Below are 16,680 nucleotides of genomic sequence, written 5' to 3'. Positions count from 1 at the left end.
ATACAATGTTCTTTTCTCCATGATGCCAAGATAAAAATGTTCAAATAAAACAAGAATATGATTTATTACGTTTCCCTAATTGTCCCAGTTTTTTTGTTACTTGAAACAATTTTAATTGACCAACCTTTCTGATCATCTGACATTTTCTTAACTGTAAACCGGAGTTCTCAATTTAATTTTATATTTTTAAATTAAGTCAAATCTAACTTCCGATTGTCTTCTAAGCGCGAAAATTAGCTGTTGGGATGACTTTCAGCGCCACTTTCATCTATCGGCGCTTAGCAGATACAACAGAAGGCTGAAAATGGAGAAATAATTTTTGCATGATTGGATTTTCCCATTAGTCAATTTTAGCCCATCTAAGGCAGCCATTTGATACGATCTACAACTGAAATTAAATATTCCTCACAACTTTTTCGTAGATTAAATGAAAAAACATAGCAGGACAAGTCCTGACGTACAATTCAAAGAACTTTCATTGACTAAACAAAAAACTAGACCTGGAATGAAATATGAATGAATTGGAAAAACAATTTAGAAAAAAATCCAATCCAAAAAATCGAAAAAACAGTAAAAATCAAATTCAAATTGCCGCATGTGAACAAAAAACCACTAGCGAGAAAGCGAATTTTTGTTCAAACACCGTTTTCTCACCGTACTTTAAAATTAGAGCAAAAAAATTCACGCGCCGTAAAACCACTTGCTTTTTTGCTCCACTTCCTGTTTCGGCGTGACCAAAATCACCACTCCAATTTGACGTCAAAAATCATGAAAACGTGTGAACAGATCTTTAAAAAAAATACAGCGCCCCAATACAATTCAAATTCTTTGCATTGTAAAAAATTGATTGCAAACCCAAAACAATTATTTGCTTTAACAAAATTTGAACAATGATAGTTTGAACAATATTTGCGATTGAAAGGACGAAAAATCGAATTGATTTATTTTGAATCTTTTTCTATTAGCTCTTCCAAACTTCGGTGACAAAATTATGCGTTTTATACATATAGCACCGTTTAAGAGCCAGAACTGTTCCATAAAAAAGAAAAAGTGAGAGTTTGTTCTCAAATAAAAAAAACAGATTAACAGATATCTTTGGTTTTAAACCACTTATATACGTATATATATATATATATATATATATATATATATATATATATTTATATATGTTTATATATACATATATATATACATATATATATATATATATATATATATATATATATATATGTATATATATATATATATATATATATATATATATATATATAAATATATGACGGTGTGTGTGGGTGTGTGTTTGTTTTGGTAAAAATATATAAATTCATTTATATGTAATCATATATATATATATATATATATATATATATATATATATATATTTATATGTATATGTATATATTAAATGTATATTTCTATGGGAAGTTAGCAGCTTTCTAAATGAGATTATATTCTCTTTGTTATCGACAAGTTCTCATTTATGTGCTATTAAACAGTGCTATATGTTATGAAACGCTTAAATTGGGGACGTGTAATGTTTGATTTCCCTTACAATTACGTTTTTATTTTGTTCTAACATTTTAAAACTTCGATATCAGTATTAGGCAACAAAAGTTAATAAAATGCTGCTCCCATTAGAATTTATTGACAGTTTATAACAATCATATAGTTTTCCTAATGACAATATGTGTACAAAAATTAAGCATTTGCAACAAAATAATTTTACAGAATTTCGGTGACTAAGCGCCAAAAGTTATACTGCAAATATTGCTTATTTGAAAAAATTCAGCAACACCTACTTGTTATCAAGACAAAAATCAGTTTGGGAAGTATTTTCTCCTCATTTTGTTTTCTTAAAATCAGAACTCTTATCTCCATAGCCAGCTGATTTGCTAACATTTGAAAGAAAAGTCACTGTACAGTTGTTGAATATCATCTAATTTTATGACAAAAGAAACCGACAGGAACTGAAAAACCGTTTACCCTCGATGCCCTTTTTTAATTAAAAATTAGGATCGATGATAGGCCTCAAAATAGCTCAGATCAACTGATTGTAAAAACTGATTGTTAACAGGTGGATTCCAACATTTTTGATTTTATTTACCTTTCACGAACAATTGATTTACTTTCGCACCAGTTTCGGATGCTTTCAAGTCCGCTGACGTCGAGAATCAATTGTTATAAATACTTTTCATAAAAGGGAGTAGTTTTTTTCAAAAAGTTAACTTTTACTCCGTAACAATCATTTGAATTTGGGATTCATCACATTTTCAGGGATTTTTATTGTAATTTTTCTAAATGAAAAACAAAAGTCCAAAAGTCCGTTATGTAATGTTTGGTTTTTTGCCAATGATATTCGATAAAAGTATATTTCAATACAAAAAAACTGTATCTTATCTAATACCATAATTCAAAAAAATGATGACTGACAAAAATCACAGTAAACAAGAAGTTGTCTCAAAGTCATATCATTTTTGTTTTCTCAAAAAGAAACTTTGATGATGCACGGCATTTTGACAGCAAGTAATTAGCGTTGCTTTTTTCAAAATGGCAGTCGAAAGACCGGTATGAATAAAAAAACGTTTCACGAACGCTTACTGAAAAACTATATGTAATTCTCTTTTTAATTTAATTTTAAGGCGTAAAACCGATGGTTGCTATTATACACAACTTGGTGTTGTAAATTTTAATTTGAGCCACTATCTTCAGCTAAGGAAGATTAGCTCTAAAGATGAGTTAGAGCGCCGTAATAAAACATCTTCATACAATATAGATGCTTTATTCATTTTTCGCCATAAGTTCTGCAATATTAAAATGTACAAAAATTTTTTAAATCAATGCAGAAAATAGTAAACGAAGTTAGGAAGCTTTTGAAAAAGCTCCATAGAATGTTTCATTGGTGCCCTCTTACCAACCTATGAAGAAATATTCTGCTCTTGTTTGGGAAACCATCCCAGCCAAGCTGGACAAAGCAGAAAACAACTAACAAATTTTTGATAATTTCAAAAAGAGATAATCATTTCAAAAAGAAACTCAATAAATTAAGTTTGTCGTTTTATCGTTATGTTGAAAGACAACGTAATTTATTGTAAAAATATCATGCTGTAAAAGTTATGCATGAGAGTTCTACAAACTCATTTAGAGCATGACAATTTTCAAAACATCTTAAATTAACGCCAAAAGATATTGCAATAATTGCTTATGTTGGAAGAATTTAGCAACACCTCCTTTATCAAGACAACAGTCAGTTAGTGAAATAGTTTCTCCTCAATTTGTTCAAAAAATTCACAAATTTTAACTCCATAGGCAGATAATTTGCTGACATCTGAAAAAATGTCACTGTACAGTTGTTGAATATTATCTAGTTTATGTCAAAAGAAACCGACAGGAACTGAAAAATCGTTTACCCTCAATTATTATTTTTAACTGCAAATTAACGTCAATAACAGGACTAAAAATTGTTTAAAATATCTAATTGTAAAAACTGATTGTTAACAGATGGATTCCAACGTTTTTGTATTCTTAATTTTCACGAAAAGTTGATTTTCTTTCACTCGAGTTTCGGATGCTAGCAAGTCCCCTGATGTAGAGAATCAATAGTAATAAGTACATTTCTTAGAAAAGGAGTAGTGTTATTCGGAATTGGAATATGTACTCCATATTATTTTCCGGGATGTTTATTGTTCTTTTATTCTAAATGAGAAACTTATTTGATATTATGTGATATTTGGTTTTTTGCCGATGATATTTGATAGAGTATATTTGTTGCAATTTCATCTGACACCATTTTTCGAAAAAATATGAACGACAAAAACTCACAGTAAACAAGAAATTGTCTCATAATCAAGTCATGTTCGTTGGCTCAAAATAAAAATTTGATGATGCACGGCATTTTGACATCAAATAACTAGCGTTGCCTTCGATTTAGCATGTGAGAGATCAGTATGAATCGAAACAAATTGCACGAAGGCTAACTGAAAAGCTATATGTATTTTTCTGTTTGATTTAACTTTAAATAGTTAAACTAAAGGCTGATATCATAGACAGTCTGCTGTTTTAAAAAAAATTGCTGCCACTCTCTTCAGCTAACGAAGATTAGAAGAGATTAGCGCCATAATAAGAAATCTTCATTCAATATAAAAAGCTTTATTCATTTCTTTACTATAATTTAAATTGTACAATAATAAAGTTTACCATGAAATTTTAAATCTATGTTGAAAATGGGAAAAGACACTAGGGAGCTCTAAAGCAAGCTCCTAAGAATTTTCCACTGAAGGCCAGTCAACATACTAGGAAGGAACTTTTCTGCTTTTGTTTTGCAAACCATCGATGCCAAGCTGGACACAGCAGGAATCTGATGAAACTACTGTCTAAGAAATATTGGTTAAATTTGAATATAGATAATCATTTAAAAAAGACAATAAGATAGGGTCTATTTTTATCTTCATGTTGAGATAGACTGAATCAAAATACAACAAGCTACACAATCGGCTGTTCGAGGACGCAAGTTTTGGATCTAAGTAGATTCGTAATTAGTTCTGTGTATAAACCACAAGGTCGACCTCAGCATCGGCTGCAGTTCATAATGCAACGAAGAAGTTAGTACATTTATATTTAACAAGGCAGCCAATCAGAACCGGACGAAAAATAAGAGTTATTGTCTTCTTTTTTACAACAACGCCTTGTTCGTTGTTAACTTTAGTTTTGTGTCAATTTGAAATAAAACTCGATATTGTTTTAAATATTTTAAAAATATGTTATAAATATAAGTTAAATAATTTCAATATTTGACAGGATATGACACATCTTTTCCAGCAACGTGTTTGAAAAAAACGTTTCTTTTTTAGTTTTAATCAGTGATTTTGCATTGAAAGCGAACGCTGACTCACTATGTGCAAATAATTGAACATTTCTGTGGAGGCTTGAAGCAGCTTGTTATCCTGGCGTACCGTATTCGCCAGGATAACAAGCTCAATCAAATTTCCAAAATAATGTTCAATTATTTGCGTGTAGAGTCAGCGTTGGGTTTCAATGCAAAAATCACTGATTAAAACTCAATAAAACAGTTTTTTTTCAAACACGTTGCTGGAAAAGGTGTGTGATATCCGGTCAAATATTGAAATTTTGCTGCTTAAAATGATGGGATGCTTAATTAGATAGCGTGCTCATTCCGATTTAGTTAGTTATAAAACAGTAGTAAAACTTTCCTGCAGCACTCAGGAATTGTTCACTCATGAATTGATGATATACGTTTCATCGTTTAAAACTATATATAAGTTTCCTACCTTTTTTAGAAGGATATAAAAACTGTAAATTCTTGTATTAAAAAATGAATAGGTCTTAGTTGTAAAAGATTTTCTCGGACAAAAAACTAGCTCAAAAGAAAACGTCTTGAAAACTCAGTTATCCAATCAATGAATGCATTCATTTTATACTGATTTATTTAAGTTTAAAAAAACATTAGTTTCAAGCTTCAAATAATGGTTTTCTGGCTTTGATTCCATGAGCTTTCATAAAATTTTATGTGAATGAGGACTTTTTTTCCATATTTGATTTAAACTTTTGGTACCTTGTCACATAAGCAGTCAAAGCAAAAGTCCCATTGCAGGCCTTTTTTATTTATCTAATTGTAGTTTCGTTAATAGCTTAGGATTTTAATAGCTTGGGCACTGATTTTCATTAATTTTTGATTTTTTTCAACGTTTTCAGTATTTGTTGTTCTTTTAATAGTCTTAAGACCGATTCTGGACAATGAGAGGTCTCATTGGCTTTTTTTGGAGTTATAAAAGGACCTGTTTAATATTTTTAATAGTGAGATAATGGTTTTCATGACTTTTCTGTTTTTCAAAAAATATAAATGTTTATTTTTTAAGTTTTTCTTTGAAAAAAAAAACATAGCGTTTTTGGTCGTAATTGATTGTGTTTGGTTTCGCGCATGATTTTTTGTCTTGTCTTGTATTCTTGTTAATGGCACATCTCATCGGCCCTCTACGACACCATCTTTTATTTCGTTTAATGCTTTGAGAGTAAAGCAATTTTGTTGTATGAATATACACAACTTATTTTTGAGATAATTGTAATTTTTTTCTCTTCCTCTTTTGGAAGACAATTAAGTAGAAAATTCGATGAGCGGGGTCGGAACATTATGTGCTAACGCACATTACGGAGACTCTTTGTTTTGCTTCAAAATTACAGAGAGATAGATAGAAAAAACGCCAATCACTAGCTAAATAGTTTTGTAATTTCAACTCAAATTTTGAATTTTATAGGGCGCTGAACTACACTTGATGCTCAGTAAAACAGAGTTATAATTGTATTGTCAAGAAATACTGCTGTTAAATTAAAAATTCATGCAGCTGTTATTGCTATTATTTACAATTATTCAAGCACAGCAAGCTACTGTAGGTTATAAATTGAAAACATTTCTAGAAGAAAATTCAGGAGAAATTCAAAAACGAACCAAATGTTAAATGGTTTTGCAGTTCAGCTGAACGTTTGTTTACCTTAACCAGCGATTATGTACTAAGTTAATGTCTTCACTAAATTTTATTTGCATAGCCTAGAAAAAGGTAAAATGCAAATGTTATTTTTCAGATACAAATATTTATGTAAGTTTTAGTTAAAACATAAGGTCAATTAACAGCTCAGGTATTTTAGAGAGCAAAGAAGACTTGAACAGTTAACAACTTTGTCCCAAGTCAATTATTTGTGGGTTAAATTTATTAAATAAATTTAAATCAATTCGAAGTTGTGCATAACTTTCGAAATACCCATTGTGCCAAGATTCCCAAATTGAACCCAACGTTTTGCCATATCGCAAAAATTACCGGAAAGTCTGATTAGTATACTAATACTTATGTGAGATTATTTTTTGGTGATAATGAATATTTCCCGTTTCAAGTGTAACGTCAGGCGGAACTAGTTTTTAATAGGCGATTCTTGTAGAATTTCTTGCAGTAGTTGACATTAATTAAAAGGAGTAAATTGGGTATCACAGCCTTGGGTATTTTGACTTTGAGTAAAATTGTTATATGTAATCTATTGCATTGGTTTATTTATGACGTTTGTTCCATAAAAAATAGCAGAAGGGGGAAGCAAAATCAGGCCCCAAAATCACGTAATCCTGTAAATCATAATTAGACGACTCTGCTTTCTTTCCCCTTCTGCCTCCCCCCCCCCCCTCCCCCAGCCCCCACCCACAAATAGCAAATATAGGTGCATATTATTCGCTCCCGTCAGGTGCACGTATTTACTGGTTGTTTACTATATAATATTTTTTTATTTAATGGGTAAATTGTTTTACAACCGGGAACTAGAGACATTCAAGAACTTTCGACAATTTCAATCTAGCAAGTTGCGTGTTTTAACTAATGGTTACATGACAGCTTGAATTCACTGAGAACTTTGGCGATTATCGAGAACCGCAAAGATTGTTAGAGTTAGAGGGCTGTAATAAGAAATCTTCATTCAATATAAAAGCTACACTCATTTTCTTACAATAATTTAAATTGTACAATAATATAATTTACGATAAATTTTTTATTCTATGCTGAAAATGGGGAAAAGACACCAGGGAGATTTAAAGTAAGTTCCTTAGATTTTTCCACATAAGTCTAGTTATGATCGATAACTAAGTGGTTCGAGATATTAAGTCAGCATTCGAAGTGACTTTTGCAGAGTCCCGTGTCAATGCTTAAAAAACCAAACATGCACATTTTAAAATGCCGAAAGTCTGCAGTGCCAGAAGTTAAAAAGTTGCTACTTAGCCAGAAGTTGACTTCCGTTGACTTTCGTCATTTTAAAAGGAAGTTCTCAGTGAATTCAAGTATAGTCACCTAAATTATACATGCAGCATCATATGACAACATGGTCAAGGGTAATCGGAATTTGTTTACAGTTTTCTTGCTTCCCAATTGAAAAGATCTTAGGTGATTGTAGTCAGGGGTAGTTGGGGTATTTTCCATTATATCCCCCCCCCCCCGCATTGTCGTCAGATAACCTATACCCCCAAGCGTGGTAAACATACAATTATGCGGGGGAGGGGGTATAATGGGAAAGACCCGGTAGTTGTTTGTGGGTTTAAATATCAGCATAATAGTAATGAAGGTCCTCGTTTGTATCACCAACAACTGGTCTTCCGTAAACTCTAATATCACAGAAACTAAGAACTTCATCGCTGTCTCTGGTTTCCACCCTCACATACTCTGCTGGCATCCCCCCACACCTGGAGTGGGCCCACTCTTCAGGTTGGAATACTTTGATATCTTGACATCTGCCCGAACAGCGTAGTCCCACACAAAGGTATACAGAATAGCCCTGACTCGTCACTGAACAAACGCATTTTTAGTTTTTCCAGACTTTAGTCTCTGGTAATTGAGATGACGGAGTTTTTTCATGCTGTTTAGTTCGGAAACATGAAAAAACTCATGATGTTTATAGTATTAACCGAATTGGGTCATTATGTTCAGAATAAATTCAGAATTTTACTTTGAATTTTACCATGAAATGTCTATAAAGTGCCATGATCATAAGTATTAAGTGCCATGGTCATAGAAGAATTCATAATGAAATGTTCATGATTCAATCCTGAAATATTATGACACCCAGATCCTGGAAGACCCTCTTGATCGCATACGAGACGGTATAGGGGAATAGGAACTTTGGGTCTTTCCAATCATTAGAAGCCAGCACCCCCACCAAGTCAAAAACCAAACAATTTGGTCTGTGTTGTTCGCATTCTGTGAAAATTAAGCCCACCCATTGGTCACGCAATGCACAAAAAAGTTTTTCATTATTTTGTCGAAGAAGAACTTCTTTGACTAAAGAACATTGGCTATGAATCTTGTACCTCCACAACGTGCGTTTAGAGTTGTTTTTGTTATTCTGTTTTACTTCGTTTGTGAATTTTACTCCGCCCGCTAATATTACTTCAAAGAGCATTAGGGCAATACAATTTAGAGTACAGATTTATTTAAATTAAAAAATGTCTGTGCTAAGTTAATGCATGTGATTTATACAACTGCTAATATTTATATTAATTTATCATGCTTCCTTACAAATATGAGAACAAGAACAACAACTTTCCCAAGAAAGTAAACAAAAAATGGAAGAAAAAGTGATTTTAAGTGTGACAATTTTGATAAATATAAATTAAAAGATACATACCTGTCTGTTTTGTGACTTCTTTTTGTCTGTCTCCATTTAAAAGAAAGCAAATTGAGTTATTTCTTAAATGTCCTGCTAAAAAATAATACTCCATCTACAAATATTTTACCTCTGAAATTATTTTTGCTTATTTTTCACCTTTACTTTCATCTCAGAGCTCAGTTTTCTCAATAGCTGTCAACAGTAGGACGGAAGAAAAATTGTGGATATAAATTTTTTCAGTTTTCTATTTAAAAATCTTGGTAAATCTAGCTTTAAATCTGGAATATGTAGATGTCTTAAGAAACCAACTGTGGTTTCAATTTTCCCCAAATGGTTTTGAAAATGTTTTGGGAAAGAATATTATTCAGGAAATGATTTATTGTTGTGAAAACTATGTATATAATAATGTTCCTGCAGGTCAAAGTTGCCAAGTAAGAGTGGACTGCAACATTCTACAGTATTATATCGAATTCTAAGTCAAAGATGTCGAGTTGATTGCAAATACCTGCAAAGATTACGTGTAAAACAGCCGAAGTTTTAAAGTGTCAACGTTAGAAAGCAACGAAACCCGACTTGATTTAAAAAGAGCCGACAGCAAAAAGTTGCCTTTAATTACCGTAAACCGTTAGTTGATTACCATGAAAAGGCGTTAATTGGGTCAATTATACTCCCGCTTGGATGTGAGAGTTTCTTACCTAGTCCCATAAGCCGCTGAGCCATGGCTCTCAATAATTTCAAGATAATTAATTATTAATTCCCGTTCAGTTTCTTTTGCTCAAAAATAATAAAAATTTTTCTCAAATACCCTGTTATGATTGGTTGAGATTTTGGTTGAGATTTTGGTAGTCTTATTTCGGAACGCAATCTGATTGGCTGCATAATTTCTCGTAATTTATCGCCCAATAATTTCAATAATTTTCTTAAAATTGGCTCTTTATAACGTCGGCTCTCTTGCAAGTCAACGCTTGCAACCGGCTGCAATGAATATTTTATCCTATTCCTGCAACGGGATAAAGAACTAGGTTTATATATGGGCTAAACTTGATCGTTTTTACTGAAGTTACTTTTATTTTAGCTCAATTGATCGTTTTTACGGCAGTTGATGTAGTTAGTTTTTTTTACTGCAGTTGTTGTGTAAAACAGTTTGCAGCCGGCTGCATTAATAAACTTCAGTTAATTAACGCCAGCGCAAAACAGGCTTAAAAAGATTGGAGCGAACGCAGAATAAAGCGTAGGAAAGATTTACATCTGTATATGCTGCAAAAAATGAAGAAAGAAAAAGAAGGGGACTGTTTTAATTGGATAACATGAGAGGCTTCCAATTTTTGCCTCAATGTCGTAGCAGGACGGACATGAACACTTCCAAAAAGAGCGTATCGCAAACATTTAATTGCTTTCGTTGCTTACAGATTTTATTCTGCGGTTACAATGATACAATACAAGTAAAGATTATTACGGCAAACAATTGACCACGAATGATCGAATGATCTTAAGTAAGTAGTAGGATTATATGGTACTAAGATAGGGGGGGTTATCCTTCGAATTAATACGTGTGATAATAGGGGGTTATCCTTGACGGCGCTACATGTAAAACATTTGACTACGGCCGTGCATGGGTGATACATGTAACTAGCTTTCTTCCGCCTTTATTCCTTTCCTTTTGCGCTTTTCTCCGGTTTGTTAGATTTGTAGAAAAAGATTGAATTGCAACCAAACTAAACAATCAAAACAAAATTAAAAAATACACTGTGTATTACTACACGCAGTTTCACCAAAATGGCATGGAATTCAATTGGCATTAGCGCCGTCTTATGTCTTATTTTGCGTGCTGGTTCTTCTTCTTCGCTGCTGCTTGCTTCTTCAGCTTCAAAGTTTATGAAGGGGTCGTCAGAAGAGGAGCTTTCACTGAAACTGGCGTCAACATCTGCAATATCGTCACTGTCAATATCAGATTCAGTTATCTGCTCAGTTACTACTAAACCCGGGTCGGGAGTTTCCCAAGAGCTGGTGGTGGAGGCTGGCACTGAGAGAGCGGCTGTTGAGGAAGTTTGAGATACTACAAAATCATTATCCCATTCTGGACTAGAGCTGAGAAGTAAGTTTGAGTAACTGTCATTATCCCACTGAATATCATCACTACCCCAATCAATTTCATCGACATCACAATCAACAGTCTCATAATGTCCGAAGGGTAGAGTTTTTGTACCGCAGAGTAGATTATACCGTTTGTTATCAAACGCTGAAAGGCATATTTTGTTGGTAGTAACAGTTTCCAATACTTGATGATCGGACATTATTCGTGTGTTTTCAGTTTGAAAAACGTTTCCTGTCATCAGTGTGCTCAAGAAATCATCATGCCTGAGACGTTGTTGAGCGGCCTTTGTTACTTCTTTAGCCGAAAGTTTTCGACAACCTAAAGAGAAAAAAAGCCTTTAATTAAGTCTTTAAATGTTTACTAACCCCCTATGCATATAATAATAAAACTAATACCATTCAGAAGCCTACTAACAACCTTTGTAATTTAAAGGTAGAACTAACATGCTTTAGAATAAAGAAAGAATACTTACTTTTTGAGAGTATTGAGTATAATTTCGGCTTTAAACATACAAACTCCGTAATAAAATCTCCCGCAAATTCGTCCTTAAACTTGAGGACTACCCGTTTAATTTCTGACCCGTATAAATAGTGATCGTTCCGATAATTGGAGAAATTGAATTCGCTAACAACTGAAGCTGGCTTCCTTGCTAATTCCTCATAAAAGTCCGGATTTTATATAGGAAACTATCCGTGTCACTATATAACAAACGACAATCAAAATTAGCGCGCATTGTGTAGTAATGGAAATTGTACTTTTGATACTTGGCCAGATCAAGTATAGTTGCTCCAATTATTTATGGGGTTTTCCAATAAATCTTTCTGGCGTGGAAAGACAATGCGGCCAGGTTATCTCCGAATATCATGAACCGATCAAACTCGAACCTTGAAATGGAACTCAGAACTTGATCAGCATCCCGCGCAATGGTAAGCTTACTTTTTCTGTGTTTAGATTCGCAATTCTTACCATATACTGCATTGTTCATGAGCTTATAAAAGTAAAAGTTTTCTTCGAATTTATTGCTAGCGGCTTGACGTTTATTATTGTTGAGTGAAATATAGGGTGCTAACCAATTCGCTTGTTTGAACTGTAGGACACCGTGTACTTTCGCAACAATTAACCCAAGACTAACATATAATTTTAGAAGATTGTAATGCAATACATAGTTCTTTTTTTTCGAACAGCGTCCGAAGCAATTTTTTAACATTCGAGCTGAGTGACCTGTGTTGTTCTTTTAGCTCCAGTTGATGTTCGCCCAACCACTCATCTTGAAGATTTTCTTTGGTAGGGGCAAGGGGAAAGTCTCGGTGGTCATCGTGTAAGTGAACAGGGTAATATAAGTGTACTTCAAGAAAATAACCAACTGAAGCGTCGTTAAGGGTATTGAGGATTTCGTTAAGGGTAATTTCTACGTTGAAGGCGAATTCCCCCACTGGTAGTATGTCCATCTGCATGACACCTCCATAGAGTATTTGCGTCTACACAGAGCGCAAAAATTGACTCCTCAGAGGGCCGGTATTCTGATAAGTACTTATTATTTGCAACAAAATGACGCTCCTCGTAAACAGATGTTACTCCGCCTCGTATTGCTGGTTCAATCATGTCCAAATGTTCTCGTTCTGTCATCAGCTCAATGTTTGCCTTGCATATCTTTAGTGACGCCTCTTTTGCCATATTGGGGAGAGTGTAGAAATTCATGCAGTCGAGTTCGTATGTTCGAAAGCTAAGTTCACGGTGAAACTCACATACACGGGCTCACGGGCTAATAATGCACAATCCAGTTTAAGGTATGCGTCATGATAGTCTTGTAAAGTTTTGCACCCCAGTAAATTCCACATCTGGTTAGCATGACTTAAATTTTCTTCACTAACAGCCAATTTTCCGCCTTCTAATGTGTTGCGCCACTCTGAGAGGGGTGGTGGATGTTCCTCAGAAAATTTTGTACGATCACATACATAAGAATAAGGATAATATCCTTCTTGTTTGAGTAAGTGTGCGTTTGATTCGGAAAGCGAGGAAAACATTGCTTTCATGATATTGAAATGTGTGTCAGGCAAAATTTCCACCAGTTTTTCCAGCGAACTGTTCATCATTTTGTACGAATTGATGAATCTTAAATACTCGTAAATTTTTTGGGTTCTTCCTTCTTGAGTTGTAATAGTGTCAATCAGAACTCCGAATGTCATTGATATGTTTTTCTCATCTGTTGACGGAATGACTTTTATTGTTGTGGTAAACTCACAGTCGTTCAGAGCCAGACAAATATGATGTAGTTCATCGTTTTGTATGTTATGACCGACCACAGGCGTAAAATTGACATATTGTCTCGCTCGATTACACTTTTTGTGTGCCCAGCCCAAGAATTGGCCACTAAAATGACAGTGGTCTAAATCTACGCTCTCTCTTCAGGGTCAAGCTTGCTGTCAAATGGTTCTTCGCATATCCAACAGTGTGTAGCGCTATTTTTGTCCAAATTTCTACGATTTCCCTTGTAGAGAGGAAACTGTTTTTTGCGTTCATGTATGTCCCTTGCTAACGAATGCAGCATTCGAAGAAAATTGCCCATACATTCTTCTGAGCTGTCCACATGATGGAAATAGGGAACATTTGAGTGATGATCAACAACTGCCAAAGCAAATCCACATTGTTTGTGCTTTTCAATCACGCGTGTGGATGATTGGTCAGTTGCTGCATCACATCCAGCGACGGGTAGCAGAAAAGATTCAGAAAAGATAAATGACCAGAGGAACAAACCACGTGGCTGAAAAATTTGAGAAATTGTATTCATTTTTATCTGGTGATTGCATTTGAATAACTGCAGGGGCATTTAGATAACAATTTTCAGTATGAATATTATAGCTTTCCAGTCCAGAAACAATTACCACAAATGCGATAACCAAATCTAAATTTCAGGTCTCTAACTTTACAAACAACTTTCACAAGATCAGTAATGAGAGCATAAATGTCATCATCATAAAGAAGTAAAAGATCCATAACAAAATCTGATTCCAACGAGGAGACTCGTAGAGGGCAAAGTTGTCCTTTATCGTAACCAAAGACGTTGATTGCGACATCATTGAGGGTTTCAAAGGCTTTCATTTTCTCAAATCCCATTGGCATTTCAAATTCGCCTACAGGTTGGTGAATGTTCTGTTGTTGATATGTTGCTGGGGATGTTTTATCAATAAGATAGTTCCTGTCATCTCTATCAAGACTGATTCCATGATGCGCATGATACGCTGCCACGAAACGAAAATTGAAACAATTGGCATCGTCGTTGTTTCGAGTATTGAGTAATCCGCGACAGTTTGCAAGCTTATGGGGTAAGGCAAGATAGGATGAGCCGCGAATTGGTCGGAAGCGGGCAAATTTGACGTCAAGTTTGATTATTTTTTGACAACCCAACCACTTCCTGATGAAGCAAACGTACACAAGACGGCCCTCATTTTCTCCACCATAATCCAGTACAACTCGTCTGTGAGACCCTCTACGTAAATGGGCGTCATGAGAGAGTTGGCATAAATTTCAATGCGCTCCTCCGTTTCGGTGGAGTTTTCATCTTGATGCAGCTTCAATAACTGTACTTTTACCTCAAATTGTACTTTCTGTCGTCCTTGGCTCAGCCGTTGCTCAATTAGCGTTGCAGTTGCAGATCTTTGATTGAGCATGAATTTCTCAAGATCTCGGTCAGCTGTATTATTGACAATTTTATAAGTTTGTAACACACCATTGAAGGCTATCTCCGCTGTAGCCCCTTTCGGTTGGTATTCAGGTCCAAATACAGGCAGCTAGTGGAGGGAGTTCATATGCTGCGCAAATAGGTGCGCATCATTGAATCCCATGAAGCACGATCGGCAGCAGTTTGTAAACTTCGAGTGGCAAGTTTGCATATGCTGCTCCAGTTCAGGCAGTTTCAGTGAATTGAACGCAGATAGGGAGCAGTTGTACACAGGAAACCCAACATCGTCTGGATGAAATTTATGTTGATGTCTTGAGCGGTTTTCACGAGAACGTGGCGGAAAAGAAGTTGCACGAATAGTTCATTTCTAGTAGTTTTGACGAATGTCAAATTCCAGCAGAACTTTGATAACAGGTAAATAACTCGGAAATGAGTAAGGTCACCAAACTGAAGCACAAATGTAAACTTTGAGCGCGAAATTCAAAATTTCAAAATGCTGCAACCTGATTGGTTGGATTTGGCGGGTACCTTTAGTTCGAAATTTTGTTAGTTATGAAAGAAAAAAAAGATGGGTTTTCAACTCTCCAAAGCAATCGTTTGCCAAAATGTACCACCATAAGGAACCCTAATGAGTATTGCTGGTCATCGTTTGTTTCAAAAAACGTTTTTGAGAAATTGGAAATACATGATAATATTCAAAATTGTAATAAAAAGCGCTATTTTATGCATTTTCAGATACCGGTGGTTAGAGTTGCCATACGTTGTTAAGTGTGATGAGCAAAAATGCTGCAGGTGCCAAAAAACATAGGACGCATATAAAAAAGTTGCTCAAAAGTAAACAGAAAAAAAGTTTGTTTTTCTGTCAATCAAGTCACTAATTAACAATTGCATGACAATTACATGACATAAACATGTGTCTTTTTTCTGAGGCCTTTTTTGATGACAGTTATGATGAAATAAATTTGCACTGAGGACCCAATAAGTCCAAAAATGTAAAGAAAACCGATCTTACATCTTTCTTTAGGGTACTTCATATGCTAATTAATGCCAGATGTTATTGTGGCATTAATTGCCAGATGTTTTGAAAATCGGTGAAAGAGCCATTTTTTGATAATGGTGCTTATGAGCAATAATGCCCAAAAATTTCTACCAGTTTTTCCAGCGAAGTGTTCATCATTTTGTACGAAATGATGAATCTTAAATACTCGTAAATTTTTTGGGTTCTTCCTTCTTGAGTTGTAATAGTGTCAATCAGAACTCCGAATGTCATTGATATGTTTTTCTCATCTGTTGACGGAATGACTTTTATTGTTGTGGTAAACTCACAGTCGTTCAGAGCCAGACAAATATGATGTAGTTCATCGTTTTGTATGTTATGACCGACCACAGGCGTAAAATTGACATATTGTCTCGCTCGATTACACTTTTTGTGTGCCCAGCCCAAGAATTGGCCACTAAAATGACAGTGGTCTAAATCTACGCTCTCTCTTCAGGGTCAAGCTTGCTGTCAAATGGTTCTTCGCATATCCAACAGTGTGTAGCGCTATTTTTGTCCAAATTTCTACGATTTCCCTTGTAGAGAGGAAACTGTTTTTTGCGTTCATGTATGTCCCTTGCTAACGAATGCAGCATTCGAAGAAAATTGCCCATACATTCTTCTGAGCTGTCCACATGATGGAAATAGGGAACATTTGAGTGATGATCAACAACTGCCAAAGCAAATCCACATTGTTTGTGCTTTTCAATCACGCGTGTGGAT

The 16,680-nt window shown here is 34.6% G+C and overlaps 2 protein-coding genes across 2 annotated transcripts in view; both read right to left on the bottom strand.

The window, feature by feature from the left end:
• LOC142354396 (uncharacterized) overlaps positions 1-213 on the bottom strand; it is a 31,062-nt gene extending 30,849 nt beyond the window's left edge. The window contains exon 1 of the mRNA XM_075406673.1: positions 125-213. Within this exon, the coding sequence (XP_075262788.1) occupies positions 125-143 (19 nt within the window). The 5' untranslated portion in view covers positions 144-213. The remainder of the gene's footprint in view (positions 1-124) is intronic.
• Positions 214-7,735: 7,522 nt separating this feature from the next.
• LOC142354330 (uncharacterized) overlaps positions 7,736-16,680 on the bottom strand; it is a 48,410-nt gene continuing 39,465 nt past the window's right edge. The window contains exon 3 of the mRNA XM_075406602.1: positions 7,736-8,327. Coding sequence (XP_075262717.1) covers positions 8,080-8,327 — 248 coding nt within the window. The 3' untranslated portion in view covers positions 7,736-8,079. The remainder of the gene's footprint in view (positions 8,328-16,680) is intronic.

Source organism: Convolutriloba macropyga, chromosome 15 (assembly GCF_964194025.1).
Source record: "Convolutriloba macropyga chromosome 15, txConMacr16.3, whole genome shotgun sequence".
Taxonomy (NCBI): domain Eukaryota; kingdom Metazoa; phylum Xenacoelomorpha; order Acoela; family Convolutidae; genus Convolutriloba; species Convolutriloba macropyga.
Note: the sequence above shows the minus strand (reverse complement) of the source record. Positions and strands in the feature narration are given on the sequence as shown.